Source organism: Anopheles coustani, chromosome 3, assembly GCF_943734705.1.
Source record: "Anopheles coustani chromosome 3, idAnoCousDA_361_x.2, whole genome shotgun sequence".
Lineage (NCBI taxonomy): Eukaryota > Metazoa > Arthropoda > Insecta > Diptera > Culicidae > Anopheles > Anopheles coustani.
In genome coordinates, this window is record NC_071288.1 from 76168383 (window position 1) to 76188538 (window position 20156).

At 41.6% G+C, this 20156-nt stretch overlaps 4 protein-coding genes across 5 annotated transcripts; 1 reads left to right on the plus strand and 3 right to left on the minus strand.

Annotated features, from left to right (window-relative positions):
- Positions 1-506: 506 nt before the first annotated feature.
- Positions 507-3350, minus strand: LOC131266837 (mantle protein-like). Its single transcript, XM_058269498.1, has 3 exons — positions 3345-3350; positions 2772-3275; positions 507-872 (listed from the first exon to the last, which is right to left on the minus strand). Exons 1-3 carry the CDS (start codon positions 3348-3350, stop codon positions 507-509), a joined length of 876 nt encoding a protein of 291 aa, XP_058125481.1.
- A 1774-nt stretch (positions 3351-5124) lies between these two features.
- Positions 5125-5762, minus strand: LOC131266845 (titin-like). Its single transcript, XM_058269511.1, has 2 exons — positions 5757-5762; positions 5125-5676 (listed from the first exon to the last, which is right to left on the minus strand). The coding sequence occupies exons 1-2, from the start codon at positions 5760-5762 to the stop codon at positions 5125-5127; spliced, it is 558 nt and encodes a 185-aa protein (XP_058125494.1).
- Positions 5763-7585: 1823 nt separating this feature from the next.
- On the minus strand, positions 7586-10666 carry LOC131266855 (titin-like). The gene is made up of 3 exons (XM_058269523.1): positions 10559-10666; positions 9941-10481; positions 7586-8145 (listed from the first exon to the last, which is right to left on the minus strand). Exons 1-3 carry the CDS (start codon positions 10664-10666, stop codon positions 7586-7588), a joined length of 1209 nt encoding a protein of 402 aa, XP_058125506.1.
- Positions 10667-14039: 3373 nt separating this feature from the next.
- On the plus strand, positions 14040-19709 carry LOC131259534 (vanin-like protein 2). 2 transcript variants are annotated; one of them, XM_058261044.1, is made up of 5 exons: positions 14040-14157; positions 16675-17171; positions 17241-17441; positions 18029-19206; positions 19269-19709. In XM_058261044.1, the coding sequence occupies exons 2-5, from the start codon at positions 17082-17084 to the stop codon at positions 19519-19521; spliced, it is 1722 nt and encodes a 573-aa protein (XP_058117027.1). In that variant the 5' UTR covers positions 14040-14157; positions 16675-17081; the 3' UTR covers positions 19522-19709. The 2 variants fall into 2 exon arrangements, with proteins under 2 accessions (XP_058117027.1, XP_058117026.1); XM_058261043.1 differs by lacking the exon at positions 14040-14157 and adding an exon at positions 14512-15507.
- Positions 19710-20156: the final 447 nt, after the last annotated feature.

Sequence of the window (20156 nt, forward strand, 5' to 3'; positions counted from 1 at the left end):
GTATTTGGCAGTGCAATCTGAGACACCAAATTTAACCCAGAATGTTGTTTTTAATTATAGTTCTTTGCGTTGGGTTAATATCTTTAATATGTGCATGATCATCTCTTAAACACATGATCTACACAAATAAATATGTCTAAAATCAGAATCATACCAAAATATGTTTTTTTGATGAGATGAAGAAGAGATGGATGATGTTAAGGCAATAAATAACAAAAGTATCTTAATTTTTTAACATTTGTGTTACATCATTAACAATATCAGATTTCATTAATCTATCCGAATTTGGCAAAAGGCCTAACCCCAGAACGGTTTTATGTGGTGTTCCGTGTTAAAATCAGAATCATACCAAAGTATAGCTATCTTTACTAGTGTCATAGTAGTGAACAGTAGAATATCTTATACATGTTATGCGAATTAAAACAAAGGTATCTTAATTTTTTACATTTATTTTACATCATCAACAAAAACAGATTCCTTGGACCTATCCACATTCGAAAAAAGGCTTAACCCCAGAACGGCTTCTTGTGGTGTTCCTTGATGTGAACCGTCACTGGGACCTGCTTCTCGACGTACACGGGCTGCTTCACGTACACTGGATAAGGCTTCTCCACATGAACTGCGTACGGCTTCGGGACCTCGACGTATTCCTTCTTGTAGACTGGGACATGGACTGGGACCTTTACTTCCACTGGGTATGGGCGATCGACATGGACTGGGACCTTCTTCTCAATGTACACTGGGACCTTCTTCTCCACGACAAATGGCACCTCCTTCTCGACCTTCACCGGGTAGGGGACCTTCACCTCCACTGGGACGTGTTTCTCGACCTCAACTGGGTACGGGACTGGGACCTTCTTGGTGATGACCTCCTTCTTGGTGTAACCATAGTTGAGTGGTTCATGATGGTTGTAGCTTTCGTACGATTCGAGTCCCGATTCTAGTTCATACAGTCCACGCTTCTCCTTCTTAGAATCGTCGAGTTTCGCAGCGCTAGCAATGGCCAGAGCCATAGAGAACACGATGAACGCCTGTGAGCAGAAACCAACATTAGTATTCCATCAATGGTCGGAAATCTTCAGGTCTTCCTTTGCTATCTTACCTTCATGGTAGCCTTTCCTTGTTTTACGCGGTGCCTTGTGTGAACAACTGCTCCGTGCAACGGTCGACTGTTGGATGATGATTAAACTAAGACCCTACCAATGCTTTTATAGTTCCAGCTGATCTCTCGGATTCAGTGCTAGCTCGACGTTTGCCATAAAAGAAAATCCTCACCCTCCTCATCCGACACGCACCGGTGGCGTTACGCGATGTGGGGCCGAAATGCACACGGGATGGCACTTTAGCTCATCTTTATCCACATCTCTCACACCCTCATCTTTAGCCACGTAACACGGCCCAAAACGTAGTCGTAATGGAACAATTTGCAACGCGGCCACTTTTACCAGCGGGGCGTGTAAAATATGAAAAGCCAATGCTGATTTTGAAGGTCATCGTTTTGCTAACCATCGTACCAAGTTATGCGGTCAACTGTCTACCGGAATTTTCTCAGAAAATAATTTCATTAAAAAAGTGTGCTGCTGAACCAAAAATTATCCATTTCATGTTTTCAATTTTCTTGTCGAGTATCTATTATCGTTTCATTTTTGTGACAATCGAAACCTAGTCTGAAATCTGGATTGACGTCCTCAGTGCTAATTAAAAAGAATCATATAGTAAATACTTCTAAACATAGTAAATGTTATAATCTATACATGCAAAATAGTATTAGCCCAAGTCAATGTTTCTTCTTCTTGGCGTAACGACCTCTTAGTCATGCCTGCCCGTTAAGGGCTTACGAGACTTGTTTCCCTGTTGTACATGGATAGTCAGTCGCTCTAGTACAGGGGAGGATCCGGTCTCGGTTGGGATTCGAGCCCACGCTGTCGAGGTGGTGAGCCCCGGCGCTCATGGGCCGATTTTCTAACCGGCTCTACCGCTCGGCTGTCGCGGACCCCCATGTCAATGTTTATGTGGGTCGATATCTCAATAGTAATAATTGTAATGATAAGTCTCGTACTGGTGCAGTGTCATACATATTTTATTTGCACCAAAAACATTAATGGAAATTCAATCAACAGAAACATCATATAGGATAGGACCTATATGCAATCATTTTTTTCTGCTCGCAAAAATTTATTTGCATCATGGTATCGGGAAAATCTAATAGAATATAAGATACAATTTAACTCTAACGCTTTCAACATGCATCAATAATATTAATCTTCAACAATCTTCGTAACATTATCTTTTTTAACAACCCTTTTCCGAATAAAAGACATCGTATAAAAATCGACATTCGACAGATTTAGAAATCTGTATTGCGATGACAGGTTGTATAGAGTTGTCCCAACTTGTCGTAACACTAAATATAAATGCATCACAAGCAGATGTTGAATAACAAGAAGTTGCAGTATAAAGCACCAAATATCACACTCCATGTGAGAAACATTTGGGTATGAAATTCTTTTAGTCAAATCGATAGCCTTATAATCCACATTTTTAAAAGAAAAACAAATTGTCAAACGAAAAAATATAGAAAAGTCAACGATCCGTTATCAAACTAACTTATACCAATAAAACCATATTCGTTCCATATTTGCTTCCATTAAATATCAACCTAAAAAACATATTCAGTTTTCATTATTTATTTCATCAGTTCTGTACATCGTCAATACTGCATCTTAACCCCAGAACGGCTTCTTGTGGTGTTCCTTGATGTGAACCGTCACTGGGACCTGCTTCTCGACGTACACGGGCTCCTTCACGTACACCGGGTAGGGCTTATCGACATGAACTGCGTACGGCTTCGGGACCTCGACGTATTCCTTCTTGTAGACTGGGACATGGACTGGGACCTTTACTTCCACTGGGTATGGGCGGTCAACGTGAACTGGGACCTTCTTCTCGACGTACACTGGGACCTTCTTCTCGACGTACACCGGGACCTTCTTCTCGACCTCAACTGGGTACGGGACCTTAACCTCCACTGGGACGTGCTTCTCGACCTCAACTGGGTACGGAACTGGGACCTTCTTCGTGATAACCTGTTTCACCTCCTTCTGGACGTAGTCATTGCCATAGTATCCATGGTTGTGCTGGGTCTCGTAGCCGTAGGTCTCGAACGACTCCTGTTGGGAAGATCCCAGCTCATACAGTCCACGTTTCTCCTTCTTGGAATCGGCGATTGCACCCGCGCTGGCGATGGCCAGAGCCATAGAGAATACGATGAACGCCTGTAATGTCACAGTTACTCTCAATAAATAAAAAAAAACGATGTTGAATATCTTCACATTGTATCTTACCTTCATGTCTGCCTACTGGTTTGATGTACTGCACGTTTGAAGGATCACAACTGAATGATGATCTGTCGAGGAGGACTTTCTTTTATATATCACACACTTTTTAAACTGTATAAATTATCATCAATTCGCCTTTTCTCCATCAGTTCATCTGACGTCATACTGCAATCTGACGTGACCCAAGCGTCTCATCATCGTAATGAACACATACTTATACACTTGTTAGAAACACTTTTCGTTCCTAACGCAGGCTGTCAATTCGGGTCAGAAAAGATAGCCCGATCGATAGTGGATGTGTCCAAAAATGGACCGTCGCCAATCAGCTGACTAGCCACCGGGATCGTAGGATCGATGACCCCTGAGGTCGACCGTCGAAGTCATAAATAAAGCACCTTTGGGTAAAAATGGGCAGTCGCGATAAAAATTGAAGTAAAGTAAAGGCTAGATTTTTTATTCGCTCCAGTAAGCGTCGCCACTAACTTGTATTCGTTTTTGTTCGCGCTCCTTAGGATGATTCCTGACAAAACTATTTATTAAAGGTCGATATATTTTATTTTGGTTTAACTTATATTGAGAAATATTATTAAAGCTAAGATCAGTATTTCTTGTAATATCTGCACTACTTTGTCAAATTCAAATATGATGTAAAATTAAAAACCATGCAATCAATAGTTGTTTATGTTTATGTTTATGTTTATTACAAAAGTTAGTAAACAAAGATATTTTTTTTATTTCAATAATTTTCTTTCCCATTGCCTAAGATGGTTGGTTATGCCAAATTATATGTTTTAAATGTTGTTTAGTTGATTTAAAAAATATCGAGTTTAAACTTCTTAGGCATAATCTCTTCGATTTTACCTTTCCACTAAGGGTACCCGCCTTTCCCTTTGCTGGTTTTACGTTGATAGTCAGTCACAGAGGAAGGTTCGATTATAGGTGGGACTGAAACCTAGCCTCCGAGAAGGTGCCGTTGCGTTTTTCTGGACCAATGGTTTATACGAAACAATTCATATGATCCTGATCTATTGATTAACGTATATTTGATGCAACAATTTAAAACATTGAAGTCACTCTTGTCTGTTGACCATTTCATGCAAAAAAATAATGTGCGAGTTCAATAAAATTTATTGAATAGGCATCGCATTAGTTATAATTACCTTTGACTAAGTAGAATATAACACAATAAATTCACTTTTCTTTTTTCTTTTGAAATGTTGCTTTTATAGATTTGGTTCATCCTTGTGGACAGTTATGAAGCACATCACTTGTTATCCTCATGAAAACTATGAAAAAATATCAATATAAACATTTACAGAAAAGCAAAACTACCCATACACGAAAAATTGTTTTGTTCAATAGTTATTATAATTATTTAATTATTTAATAAGGCAATGTTTTGGAAAAAACATAATCATAACATGAAAATAGTTCCAATAAGCAATACAAATGCTATTGTTTTATTTATTTGATTCTATGCCGTATAGAGAATAGAAGTGCTAGAATTAAAAAGTGGTTATACAATTATACTCAAAAACAAAGTTCCTCTGCTGAAGGAAAACTTGACACTAATTCATTTGAAATATTTTTTGATATCATTGAATATGAGGTATAATTAATTTACGATTGATTGGAAAAGCTAATTACTGAAGCGGGCAAGATATTTTCATGTAATCCCCAAAGTAGCTCGTCCATTCGGAAACCGTAAATGAGGATGTAGAACAGTTTACGAAATTATTTTTTCATTATTTATTTCATCAGTTTTGAATATCGTCAATACTGCATCTTAACCCCAGAACGGCTTCTTGTGGTGTTCCTTGATGTGAACCGTCACTGGGACCTGCTTCTCGACGTACACGGGCTCCTTCACGTACACCGGGTAGGGCTTATCGACATGAACTGCGTACGGCTTCGGGACCTCGACGTATTCCTTCTTGTAGACTGGGACATGGACTGGGACCTTAACTTCCACCGGGTACGGACGATCGACATGGACCGGGACCTTCTTCTCGACGTACACTGGGACCTTCTTCTCGACGTACACCGGGACCTTCTTCTCGACCTCAACTGGGTACGGGACCTTAACCTCCACTGGGACGTGCTTCTCGACCTCGACTGGGTACGGAACTGGGACCTTCTTCGTGATGACCTGTTTCACCTCCTTCTGGACATAGTCATTGCCATAGTATCCATGGTTGTGCTGGGTCTCGTAGCCGTAGGTCTCGAACGACTCCTGTTGGGAAGATCCCAGCTCATACAGTCCACGTTTCTCCTTCTTGGAATCGTTGATTGCACCCGCGCTGGCGATGGCCAGAGCCATAGAGAATACGATGAACGCCTGTAATGCCAGAGTCGATTCCGTTAGACTAATGGAGCTCAAAAACGATGTTATACGAATATCTTCACGTTGTATCTTACCTTCATGTCTGCCTAGTGTTTGATGTACTGCACGTTTGAAGGATCAACACTGAATGATAGGCTACCGTCGAAGACTCCGTTTTATATCACAAAATTTCATGTTAACTGTATAAATTATCACCAATTCGCCTTTTGCCCATCTACGCATCTGAAGTTATGGAGAAAGTCGATCTTGCGTGACCCAAACTGCATACAACGGCTAATCGCGGTGAGGAACACAACTACTGCATTTTTTACGTAAAAGTCTAGACTCTAGACGTTTTAGCGCAATTTTACACGTTCGATTACATATATTGTCGAAGTTATCATTGATAAATGTTATTGGTTATTGGATGAATATTTCTTATTTTATCTTTGCTATTTCGTCAATTTTACACATGAACTGAAATAAAATCATAAAATTTACGCACTCAAAAAAGTCCCAAATCAAATCGTTCAAATCGGCCAAAGAAGTTCTGTTTACATTCTGTAATTTCTATTCCATTTCCTAAGATGATTATTATCCAAGTCTTGGAACCGCTGTAACACATCACACATCAGTGGAGCTGGACAAATAAAAACTCGAAAGACGCTCCTTCAATCGTGCCTTCTTTTTCAGATAAGAATATTTTGGTTATACTGTATGCGTGATAATGTTTGCACCATCGTTTAAATCTGGGATGATGATTTCAGAAATCGATAACGTACATACGGAAGTCAACACCTGGATTTTAAGTAAGTATGTTATGCGTATAAAAAACAGTACGGCCAGCAATCAAATGATATATTTAATAAATTTGGCCATACCAAAGTCTGTACTCAGTACTGGTTATAGAAACGACTGATATTTTTGGGGGAAGGACCTGTGGTCAGCATATAGCACATGTAATAAAGGTTAAGGTCATCCAGCAACATACATAACATAAACTTCATCCAGCCACAACAGCAAGCCTCGAACAATCATTGACCCACACTTGGAGAGATATTGATTAAAGTTACATTTTAAGGACCTGTTGTGCAATTCGAAAGCCTGTGGAGTCTCCAATGGCTAAAAATGCCCTCTCGTTAAATTTTTAGCATCGTTAAAGACTGTGAGACATCGTAATAAAAGAGAAATATCAAAAATAAATTCGTAAACATTTGTTTACATCTTTAAATCACTGAACTGGTGCAAACATTGCAAACTACGATACATGTATAAAACACACCATTTTTAACGTTTTTTTAATGTAAGTACATTATCGAATAAAAATAGTGGAATTGAAAGCACGTTGAACATCGACACAACATTAATAGATTATATTATTTATCCAAATAGAAAATCCCAAATACAATCTATTAACGATACATGTGGTGTTATCAACGCAAACATCTGATTAGTTTAGTGTAGTAAGCATCTTATATAATCTAAAAATCATCTGCTAGAACGAAAGCTAAATATTTAATATAACTATATCTTGTTGTTCTTTGATTTTCCCCATACTGTCATTAAATAAACTACGACCTCTAATGATTCTCTTTGCTTTTTAACCAGCAGTTACATTATTTCGATTATCTCCCCGGATTGATTCTTAGTTTATATAAACATGAAAACTTGAAAGTTAAAACTTCATACCAAATTACAGAATATTTTTAATACTGAAAAGAAGGCCAAGACAAAATCAACATTGATGGAGACCGGAGAACGTGAAGAACAAATCAATTTGATTTGATTGGTTTGAATGTAATTTGACTGTATAAACTGTACTGTATTTTAGTGCAAAACAAGAGCAATATAAGTGTGAAACAAATAATTATTTTCAGTTTTCATCATTTATTTCATCAGTTCTGTATATCGTCAATACTGCATCTTAACCCCAGAACGGCTTCTTGTGGTGTTCCTTGATGTGAACCGTCACAGGGACCTGCTTCTCGACGTACACGGGCTCCTTAACGTACACCGGGTAGGGCTTATCGACATGAACTGCGTACGGCTTCGGGACCTCGACGTATTCCTTCTTGTAGACTGGGACATGGACTGGGACTTTCACTTCCACTGGGTATGGGCGATCGACATGGACCGGGACCTTCTTCTCGACGTACACTGGGACCTTCTTCTCGACGTACACCGGGACCTTCTTCTCGACCTCAACTGGGTACGGGACCTTGACCTCCACTGGGACGTGCTTCTCGACCTCGACTGGGTACGGAACTGGAACCTTCTTCGTGATGACCTGTTTCACCTGCTTCTGAACATGGTCGTTGGCGTAATATCCATGGTTGAGTGGAGTCTCGTAGCCGTAGGACTCGTAAGACTCTTGTCCCAGCTCATACAGTCCACGTTTCTCCTTCTTCGGTTCTTCGTTTGCAATTACGCTGGTAATGGCCAGGGCCACAAAGAATACGATGAACGCCTGCAAAGAAGATTTTTCTATCCGTAAATCTCAAGATACCTCGTTAGCCTTCAATAATGACTTACCTTCATGTTTGCCTACTGGTTGGATGTACTATACGTTTGAAGGATCACAACTGAATGATGATCTGTCGACTCTGCCTCCGCTTTATATCTGTGCAACGGTGCATTCAGTAGCGGCCGCAACGGGTCAAGCAACATGATAGGGCAAAAAGTGATAGGTCAAGACGCTAGTTTTGACATTGAGCGGCAACTGTTGCGGCCACATTCCGAACGTATCAAAAATCAATGTTCCATGACTCAAGGCGTAGTTTCTAACACTCTGTCCAACGTAGCACGGTTAATTTATTACATGTCGTAAATTCCTCAGTCGCCGGAAAGTTGTGGAGTGCCGATTTTAATTTACAGCTAAATTCACCGAAACAGAACTTGTAATCTTCGGGAAACAAATAATTATAACGCAAAAAAATAAGTAGAAGATATGTAGAACTTGGCCCAAAAACTATGGAACGTGTTGATCAGCCAAGTTCCCGGGATCCCTTATCAGTAAGCAGACATGAAGAAATATATCCGTAGCAACAAATTGCATGTCCACAGTGAATTGATGATGATGATGATGAATTCGGCTCGATAAAGTATTAAAATTTACCAAAAAGCTATAAAACCAAAATCAACACCTCCCGGTCTCAAGCTTAGTTTTAAATTGTATTTTTTTTTATAAACAGAGAATAATTGAGTTATAACATATCGTAAATTCCTTTTCTATTAACGGAATAGAGAACTTAAACCTAGTCTTGTCTACAAACAATACATGGACGACTTTCACCAGTTCACCATTTTTGTCTCAAAATCGTGAGACATAAATAATTCCAATACGTGGGATATTTTTATAGAAGTATTCGATGTGTGTTAAGAAATTCTCAATTCATCAATTTAATTTCAAAAGTTGGAAAATGAACATTTAGTTCCTCTTTCAAAACAGACACTTGTTTGTGATTAAAACAGTCTTTGATCAAAATGCGGAACCGGTTGAGACAATTGAACATAAAAAGGCATTTTTCAACCATAAAAACTGATTTCTCAAGCGCGAAATTCCGGATCCTTGTTTCGGATTGCGGACGCGACAAAATAAGTACCTAAATTATGACAACGACTTGCGAGGAGCAGCAGAGGGGTTTATTTTATTTCGCTCTTATTTATACGTTTCTAGGGCGGAATGTGTGACTAGTGGTTGAATCAATAGTTAAGTAAGTAGTAAGGATAACCAGCTAGTGTAAACGTCGAATCGTATGCCTACAAAGAGCAAACGCTGATGCATATTGTAAAATCAGCAAATGCGCATTAGACACCTATTGGCGGGTGGTATATTAGATGTCGATGATTAGCTTCATATGAAGCTACACTACATACGATGTAGTGCAATGAATGCAGTTTGGCACTAATCCAAGAGATTCGAACTCTCATTCGAACATTCTTGTGCGGTGTTTCCTCACGCTATTCCCCGAGCACCCTCTCTATATTGTTTGTATAAAATCAGTAGAGCGATCATATATTAACAAGAGTAATTTAATAAGTTTATATACAAAAAAGAAAAACCATCTTTTACTAAAAGAAAAATTGTATTTTGAAGCATAAGCAAAAGGATCCAAATATAAACATGATATCGACAACATTGGTCATGATAGTTAAGATTGACTTAAGTTCATAGTTGTAAACTATGTATAACACTTGTATATATACATCGTTTAAGCGAATATAATCATTTTCAGAGAGGTTAAAAGTTGAAAAGAACATCACCGGAAGCATTTTTAACCCCACAGTGGCTTCTGCTCGTAGGAACCGTGGTACACCGTCGATGGGACCGTCTTGTGAACGTAATGTGGCTGCTTCACGTACACCGGGTAGGGCTTCTCAACCTCCACCGGGTAGGGCTTGGCCACCTCAACCACCTGCTTGTGGTAGACCGGAACCTTCACCGGGACCTTTACCGGCACGGGATACGGACGATCGACGTGCACCGGAACCTTCTTCTCGATGTACACCGGAACCTTCTTCTCCACCACAACTGGGACCTCCTTCTCGACATGCACAGGATACGGGACCTTCACCTCCACTGGGACGTGCTTCTCGACCGCCACCGGATACGGCACGGCAACCTTCTTCGTAACCGTAACATGGTTCGTCACCTGGCGATCGTAGTCATTGCCGTAGTAGAGACCCTCTCCACCGTAGTACTGCTCGTAGCCATTGTTCAGCTCCACGATGCCCCGTTTTTCCTTCTTCTCTTCCGACTTGTCTGACGGAACAGGCGAACACATGCCGACGGCCAACAGAACCGAAAGAACGATGAAAACCTTGCCAAAAAAGTACAACGAGTTTGAAGTTATTGAGCTGCTAAATCCAAACCAAAATATTTCTATGATTTTCTCACCTTCATTTTTAGGCTTCGACTTGGCTTGATGCTCTTCAGATGGCTAACAGTTGACTGATGATGTTCATCGAATGATTGGACGTATTTATATATCGTTGCCCCGGTCATCGGGGTTTCCTTGGTTTTTAGGATCACCTTCACCAACGTCAATTGCATTCCATTCGAAATCTACCATTGTTTCTCCACCACGCCTCAAGCCTCGCTTGACGGTTGGTCAAGCTGGGCACCGGTTGTGTTACAACGATTAAAGTGCACGATAGTCGTTTCCGTATCAGACACTGAGGCTAGAAAAGTTTGAAATGATAATTTCCATCGTTTCCAGTGGCCTCTTTGAAGGATTTTCGAAACGTCTATATGAGTCATAGTAACGATGTTTTAGTAGAGCAGTGATGGGCAATAGAAGTGATTATGAACCTTCACAATCAATGCTCACAATCAATCAAACACCAAAAAACGCCTTCATTACAGCAACGAGGATAAATAACCAATTGAATTGAAAATATCACCAGCAAAGAAATTGTGCTTGACACACAAAAATAAAAAAAAACTCACACTCCATTCAAAAGCTAAAAAAATCGATTAATTTACCGTTCAGCATTGGATATTTTCGTTATATAATATTTATCGTTTTCCCTTTATAGAAATGGTTTAATGCAAACAGTTGAGAAAAACACTTAAATTGGAAAGCTGTAAACATTGGAACCGTACACATTCACGATCGACCCAAAACCAAACAGATGAAAAACACAAAGCAACCAAAAGATATGAAGAATATATTATGATAAAACTAGAATTCATAGCCTGAAGCCGAAACTTAACCACAACACAAATCTCCATTTCACCCGAAAGGACCTGCTTCCTAAATCACGCCACCCACACTTCAATCCCAGCGTGTTCTTGGGGCAAATATTATTCAAATTCTTGACACGTTCTTCGTCACCCATAAACCGATGACTTCGCATTAACCGAACCGTCCATATCGCTGGGTCAAACGCGAGCAAAAACCCAGCACGTGTAATAGGGATTAGTGAAAATTGGGCATTGTATTGATTTTTCCAGCCGGCGGACAGAGTGCCAATAAAATCCGGTAACAAATAAAAGACAAATGCGACCACAACCGAAACGAACCACGGCTGCACAGATAAAACCAATATTTCGAAGCTAGAAATGCTCCTTCTTTTTGCGCAAGTACAAATAAGGCAAGCAAGTGGTAGGAAGGATAAGTGAGAGTGGAATAGTGAGAAATGAAAATCATGAGTAGGAATATGATGTCCAAATTCATATGACACATGTGAAGCGTACGAAACATATTCGTTCTGAACGACGAACGATATCAAACATGTCCAATTAATATTCAATGCACAATATTTTTTCGATCAATGAAGAAGTAATATTTGTAAATCAATATTTATTTACAATAACAAGAAAAAGAGCAAATCTTCTAAACCTCAATAGTTTTATCGACAATTCACAAGTCGAAACTAATATAAATTACTCAATTTTAAGAACCTTATTCCAATCAATGCGTAAACAACACTTCATCCTTGTTGGGTGTGAATAAAAACAAAATTTTACAAATTAATCAATCAACCTACAAAAACCATTTTTTTATTCAATATATTGATCCTTATCCTCCTTCTCCTTTCAAACTGATGCAAAAATTTTTTTCATTTTCGTCCATTTAAAAGGTGGTTCATTCTTGATAACCATTGAGTTTTCCGTTCTTTTTCGTTCGTGTTTTCTGACCCAAACTGGTTGACCGTATCGAAACCGTGTAAGATAAGAGTTGTTTGCTTACCGACCGGACATTCCGCCACAACACAGTGATTATTTTTTCAAGTATAGCACAGCAAAAACCCCCCTTCCGCAGTGCGGACCTACAGGCTTAGTTTGTGCCCTTATCGGTTTCATGTAGGATCTTTACATGGCACAAAGAGATTTTCGTTGAAACTAGAATCAACGAGTGAAATATCTAAAACCATTTCTGCCTCAATTTTTTTGTAGCTCTAAACGTTGCTGTTGAAAAAATAACAACAAGTGTTCCTTTTATTATACTACCATTAGAGGAGGCGCACATTCTCTTGCAAACAAAACTAACAAACAAACAAACAAACGAATCCCGCCCAGAGTGCGTTCCGCTGCTAGAATATAGATTAAACTTGCAGTCCAAAACTGGACGTAACGATCGGTTTTGATTACCATCCACCATTGTTCGCCTTTGCGCAGGGCGCACGTGATCGCGGCCTTTGAGGAAGTGGCAAAGAAATAAAAGGGAACCGTCTCGACAACTATGACCATTCATTATGTAAAACACGTGTGGAACAGCAGCACTTTCTAGCACCAAACATCATGTGAGTAACCTTAAATATTTAACTACCTGCAAAAAATGTACATAGAAGACACTTGAAACATTTCATCTTTCAAATGCTCGGTATTTCATTTCGATCGATTTAGCCTAAAGTTTTCACGAATTAACGGTGACGTTGGAAATGTGTTTGATTCCCGCCGTAGCACCGCGGCATTGATCTCATCGGGCATCGCGTCATACCTGTGCATGGCTTCTGTCTGTCAGCTAGAACCAATCACCACCCCTCCCGGAAACGATCCGTATCCCCAGTTCGACTGGTAACCCTTACGCATAAGTAAACAACGGATGCGTATACGCAACGAGCAAAACAATTTCAGTCATAAAACCAGCACCGTCCAGCAATTAGTCATCCGGCCACGTTCTTTGCTCGGCACGAGAGTGTTGTTTACTGCCCAAACGGATAAGATTTTCGAACTCCATAAGTTTGCTCTAACTTTTATTGCTACAAGTGGTGGCGGTTGAGCTTAACTATATGAATGAGAAAAGAAATTGAAAAAAGAAGATTGAAACGCTCTCTTACGAAATATTTGAAAACCACTGCGGACATAGTATAATTTCCTTAATAAAAATTTAAAACTTAAAAATCATATTGATAAAGTGCAATAGAGTACACTCCTACAAGAATTTGATTAAAAATAAAATTTTAATTTGAAAAAATCAAATCAAGAACCTACATAAAACAGAAAATCGCATCAATGCCTACAGTTAGCTATTTCGACGACAATCTTGTACCAGATTATCCAATACAACATGAACAACGACCAAAATTAGACTCTCGCTCATTAGACGTACATCGTTGGAATGTATGTATGCCATCTCAAATTACGCCAAGCTAAGCAGCCCTTCTGTAAGGCGCGTTCGACTTCGAACGGCGCTAATCGTTCTTCCGAACGACGATCGACATCGCGTATGGCATTGCGTTTCCAATCCAACACCATCGCCATCGGATTAAAGCGCGAGATGGGTTGTTTGTGGGCCAATCCGGCAGGAACGGGGATGTGATGCAGTGGCGTGCAGGAAAGTGTATTGGTAAACAAATAAACGGTTCGCGGTTTTGACAAACGATCGTGTGCGAGATAACTTCAAACGCCGTTGCAAATCTAACCAGTGTGCAGATGAAGAGAGCAGGAAAAGAACCTCAGTCACGAGCGTCTCCGACAAATGTGTAAACTTGCATTTAAATTATCGCATCAACGTGTGACAAAAATTCGCCTCGTTCAATTCTTATCAGGTTGGCTTGAATTAAACACTTTTTCCTAACTCTAAACCGAAACTCGCATCCGATCTGTCGGTGGAGCCTGATAGTAGAAGAAATCGAGTACACTCGTCGCTTATGCGTTCATGGTGCCGTGCACGGTGCTTATTTCGCGTCCATCGTCCGTCCGATCGTCGGTGCGCCTGTATTAGTCCGGGACGGTTCTGCGCCATGCGAACGGTCGGAGCGCGTTCTTTCCGAGCGGTTTAGTTTCACTCGACACCTCCGATGGCGCAGAACTACCTGTGCATTAGGTGAGCGTTAGAAAAATCCACACTTTTCTGTTAGCGGACGGGTTGACGTCGCGATCGGGTGCAAGTGTATTACGCAAGGTTAAACGTGCGCACGTTGCTTCGGCATAGGCACCGTTACAGTTTACGCTCACCAACGACGTCGTCATCATCATCATCAACCACGATAATCATTGGCGTCATCCGTTAAGCTCGGTGCGCGCACACCAACCACCAACATCGCGGGATGTCGCGGCCCTAACCGTCGTCTGCCGCCAGCAGACGTGCACTTTTCGTGGTTAGTCATCGCCCCACACACGCGACACGCGGTTCGGTCCATTGAAAATGTGTCCAAAAGCTGCGCTCGATAATGTGTTCCGGCGCCTGCCGCAGTGGTGTTGGTGTGTTCCGTAGCGCGCAAGCATGGACCGTCAACCGGATCGGCAGCTTATCGCGGTGACATTCCATTCCTACACGGTCGCCTTGCCCCTGCCGACCACATCGTTCCCGTCGCGCCGGTTGTCCCGTCCCAACCGGGGCCGTTGTTTTCCACCGGCTGTGCAGTGCTCGATCAGCGCACGAACCGTTGTCATCTAGTGCGCGAGAAGACCTCCGCCACCGAGCAGGAAACAAACAAAAGTTTACGATTTCGTTAGAGCTGGTCAGCTGATTTGTGCAGTGTTCGCGGGTCCAACGTTCGGCGTTATCGGAATCCGGGACGGACCGCGTCGAGTGTTAGTGTGTGCACTTAGATTCGTAGAAAGCAGACGTGAAGCAGCAAGAAAAACAAATCTTAAGCTCAAGAACCTTACCAACTGTTCGCCTCAACAGTTTTTGGGCAAATTACGCTATTGAGCAAAAGTGTTTTGGTTTGAAGAAACCCCATTTAGGACTAGACAACGGCATCAGCCCAAACTGTCCTTTTAAATAACTTTAATTTTTATTTCCGTAATTCGCAAAGAAAACACTCAAATGGTAAAGCAGTACACATAAAAACTTACAGTTAAGTTGATACTTTACTAAAGAAACCCATACCAGTGATAAAGATAAACGACTCTTCGAACTGTACTTCTCAAAGTTATGAATCATCGAACATGTGAGTAGTACAACGATGTACATTGTTATTCATTTCAAAATAGTTAGTCATAGTTCCATTGTTACGAAATCCATTAATGGAGCACGTTTACTGATAATTGCAAAACTAACCAAGATTGAGATGATTTCATGGTGGGTTTTTACTTTAAGTGACAAATGACTAAATAGTGTAATTACCTTAAAAATCTTCCATAACTATGATATTCACTTCCTGGTTAGGCCTAAATAATTAGTGTATGAGCACCTCGTGAACTAGATTCACTTCCTAGGGCTAACCTCAGCACTCGGAAATTAATGCTGCTTGACTGAAGACAAAACCACGTGGACGAGTGCCTTTTGTCTCTTTAACTTTAAAATACTGCTGTTGCTGTACTAGAGTTGTTTTGCCAAAGCACAGCGTATTTAATTTTTCACTAATTTTATACTTAAACTCAAAGAAGAAACGATAAGAAAACAAATAGGCGAATGTGTAAATTATTTGCTGGATTGTACCCTCACAGCAAATTTGGCTTCTGCTGTTTCTAATTAGCTGAAGGGTTGTTTAATGTGTCAATTTGACTATTTTTTCAATTAGGCTTAAACATTCTAGCGAAACTCAATAATTTTAATAATTACACTATTACTAATGTACTAGTTTCAAACAAGCATTCGAAAGCATGATAAATATTTCATAATACAAGCTTATTATAATCCCAACGTAATGCTTAATTCTTTCACTCATATATACAGTTATGCTTACTGATATGTACTGTGTATCATTGCTCACATCGCAAATCAATACATGTGACTCGGTTCGCCATACTATGGTCTTTTCTTAACAGTTTAATGAGTGTTTACAAAATGTACGACTTTTCGTTTATCTTCTCGATTGCAACATTGTAACTAAACAATGCATCGTTTATTTCTCTATCGAACAAATCAGCTTCTTTACTCCGATAATAACGGTAAATAATAAATATATGATGGTGTAAAACAAATTAATAAAGCGTGGGAAACGCATGACAACATCAATCTCATCGTAGTGCACTTACTTGCAACTGCGTGAATTATTGTTCGCATAGCAACCTACTTAGATTGTCAAATCACTCCACGACGGACAGGCCGATGGCTCCGTAGATACCTCTCAATAGAAACATAATGGAATTGTTCTATTCCCCCGTTTTAACAGGAAAATGCAATCATTCATACTCCCTCCAGCCCTTGCGACGGGGCTGCTATCAGTAACAGAAAAGCTAGTCACAAGAAACGCACGGCAAGGCGTTCATATTGTCGTATGAACAGTGCTGCCCGGGGGCGAGCGGCGCGTACAGAAACCGAAAAAGACCATCGGAGAGCAACGGAAGGCAGCACAGCGGATTTGAACCGCAGCGCGCCCAACCTACGATGATAACGTGAAGTCTCCACCGCGAAGTGAATCGAACCCGTGCCACCCTACAAGCGCAACATTCCGTCGAGCCGAGCGTAGTCTTCGATTGGCGGTCAGTCTCGACACAACAGGCCACGATTGTGGTCCGGCTGCCCAAGCTAACATCACTGCTAATTCTAGACACCGTATCCCGACCGGTCCATCGCAGGATGGGTCATCTAAACAGCAGCGGTCCCGTGGTTACCGTCTCTCTAATAACTTTCCTGCTATTTCTGACCCCAACGTGTTCCATCCCTTCGGTAAGAAGTTGGTGAAATACCCTAAACATTCTTTTAACTTCTGAATGACACTCGTTTATCGGTGTGCAGCTCGAGGACTACGAAAATGACTACGATCAGGAAGCACATACTTACCGCGCGGTACCGTTCGTACGATCAACCGTGGATAGCAAGAGCTACGTCGTTTCCGTGGTCGAGTTTCATCCCGAACCGATGACCATGCCCATCGAGCAGCGCACCAACCTGCACCTGGAAGAATACCGGAGGCTTGTGCGATCGCCGGAGGCACAGGTGAGTAGCAAGAATCTCCACAGACCGCTTTATCAGAAACGGTCACACTTTGTTGGTGTGTAAATACCCAGTTGGGCAGAAAAACGATGCACATTAACAACACGACCACGATTGAGAGACATTTCTTATCAGTTCCTCCGCGTCTTCCAACAAAGACGCTGTGTGTTGTGTGAGTAGAATGCAAAACCATATAAAAACAGGTTAATATCAGGCTACCCTCTAAAGCCATTGCACCGCCGTACGCATCAGTGAAAAATTTCATGAGAAGAAAATCTATGTACTTAAACATGGTTAGAAATCAAATGAATTCAAAAATCAGTGCCTTCTCAAAGAGATTGAAGCGTCGAGCATGCAAAACCTAAACAAGTTCCTAACCTTTTGGCTATGCAAAGATGTTACATTAAATTCATTCCAGTGTGAGGAAACGAGAATAGTTGAATAAGGACTGTTATCCTTAAGAACAATCGATAAAATTTAATACTGCCTATGATTAAATATTATTTTTTATCAGATGCAGTTTATTTTGATAGAAAAAAATCCTTTTCAATAATCGTCTTGTATTTTTATATGCGTTACCTTTTTTATAGCCTGCGGATATTATTGTGTTTCCGGAGCTGACACTCAACTCTCTTTCCGACACGGTATTTGTGCCGGATCCAGATCAGCACCTCGCACCGTGCGACGACACACATGGCTCGATCCTGGTGGAACTTTCCTGTTTGGCACGAGAAACCCGTAAATACTTGGTGATCAACCTATCCGAGCAGTATTACCTCCAGCAGAAGGCCGAAACCGTCCGCTACAACACGGATGTTGTGTTCGATCGCAACGGTACGGTGATCGCGCGGTACCGTAAATACAACCTATTCAAGGAACCAGGCACAAGTGTGACGGATGTACCCGAGCTGGTCTCATTCGAGACGGACTTCGGCGTGCGGTTCGGTGTGTTTACTTGCTTCGACATTCTGTTCGCCAACCCAACGCTCCAGCTCATCAAGCTCGGCCTGCGCGACTTTGTGTTTCCGGCCTTCTGGACCTCGGAGCCACCGTTTCTAGCGTCGACGCAAATCTTCGAAAGCTGGGCGTACGCAAACGATGCCAACCTGATCGTCTCCGGCACAAACTACGACCTGTCCGGAGCGACCGGGACGGGCGTGTTCAATGGGCGAAATGGGGCCCTGCTCACCCATTTTACGGGTGTTCCCACCCGCGCTCTGTACACCGTCACCGTGCCAAAGTCGGGCCACACGGTACACTATCATTCACGCACGAGCGACATGCTGGAGGTGCCGTCGGGCGCAGCACGAAGTCATCGGCTACCTGGCGCGGAATTGGACCGAGTACGCATGGGACGCGACTTCCTCGAGCAGTTCACAACGATCCAGCTGAATCCGAGCTGGCAGCAGGAAACCATCGAGCAAATCGTCTGCAGTGGGCTATTCTGCTGTGACTTTGCCGTCAGTCTGAGCGTGAACAACGAGCGTGACCTAACGCACTACTACCGGCTGGCCGTTTTCGATGGTATACGTACATTCCAGGGTTTTGCTGATGCACATGTTTCGATCTGCGGGGTCATTGCGTGTGTCAATCAAACCATCGCTAGCTGCGGCCTGCTACTACCGGTTAACTCGGGCTACATGGAGTTCACCTCGATCTCGATATCAGGCCAATTCCAGGCCAATGGCACCCTGGCGATGCCCAACTCACTCGACATGTCGATGTACTCGTACGACGCCAGCCGCTACACGTTTACGTCCGAAATCAAGTAGGTGAAAACACTACCGAAACGAAGCTACCTGCAATCTAAACCGCATTTTATGCTTTTAGCTACACCACCAACACGCAACAAGTTACGATGAACCTTACGGCGCCAGTCAGCGATATGCAAACGTTCGGCATCTACGCGTTCAACCATAAGGACTTTGAATTCTTCAATCCGATCGAATTACCCGGCGAAGAAGAAACAACATCGGACGGTGACGACGACGGAGGGGCCGGACTTGGCGCTGCACAACCAGCAGTTATTGCCCTGCTGTCCGGAATGCTGGTCGCATTCTGGTATCCAAAGGAACTTTTCTGAAAACCATCACATCCCACTTTGAATGGTCACCGTGCCGCTTCAGTATTTCCGGCCTAAGCAGCATCCTTCAATCGATGACTGCGAATCCCAATACGTGCCATTGGATTCCTTAGTCATTAGTTAAGTAGTTGTATATTCTGTAACGTAATCGAAACCATATACCAAATAATGAACAGTTTCGAGCAACAGAGAGCGTAACGTTTCTGAGTTCCGCCTGTGCTGTGCCCGTCTTTTCCGGGAGTGGATTTTTGTGATAACCGACCCGCGGTAATTGTACATATTTTATTTACGATACGATCTTACAACCAACGCTTGATTTGATTTGGAGTCGTTGCAATTGTACGAAATAATCCCATGCAGCAAACATTGTTTTGCGGCCATTCCTGTTCAAAGTATATCTTCGACTGTTTAAGCGACCTTGTCGAAAAAGTCTTAAAATTATTTCATATTTCATATTTCATTTATTTTACAATGCCAATCAATTATTATGCCAGGTTACGTAAAATGTACCCTTCCAAAATGAATCAATGCATACATATTTATATTGCCTACAGTCTGACAGGCAGCGTTGTGTTATTTTAAGGAAAGAAACATGCTGATGTGCGATCGTTTTCTTGTTTGGCACGGTCATCAAG

Coding starts and splice junctions, on each gene's coding strand:
- LOC131266837 (XM_058269498.1), bottom strand. Junction 873..2,771: donor ACGTCGAGAAGCAGGTCCCA/GTGACGGTTCAC, acceptor TACACCAAGAAG/GAGGTCATCACCAAGAAGGT.
- LOC131266855 (XM_058269523.1), bottom strand. CDS start 10,666: ATGACCGGGGCAACGATATATAAATACGTCCAATCATTCGATGAACAT. Junction 10,482..10,558: donor GTCGAAGCCTAAAAATGAAG/GTGAGAAAATCA, acceptor TTTTTTGGCAAG/GTTTTCATCGTTCTTTCGGT. Junction 8,146..9,940: donor CGAGCAGAAGCCACTGTGGG/GTTAAAAATGCT, acceptor ATTTACGGATAG/AAAAATCTTCTTTGCAGGCG.
- LOC131259534 (XM_058261044.1), top strand. CDS start 17,082: ATGGGTCATCTAAACAGCAGCGGTCCCGTGGTTACCGTCTCTCTAATA. Junction 17,172..17,240: donor CAACGTGTTCCATCCCTTCG/GTAAGAAGTTGG, acceptor ATCGGTGTGCAG/CTCGAGGACTACGAAAATGA. Junction 19,207..19,268: donor ACGTTTACGTCCGAAATCAA/GTAGGTGAAAAC, acceptor TTATGCTTTTAG/CTACACCACCAACACGCAAC.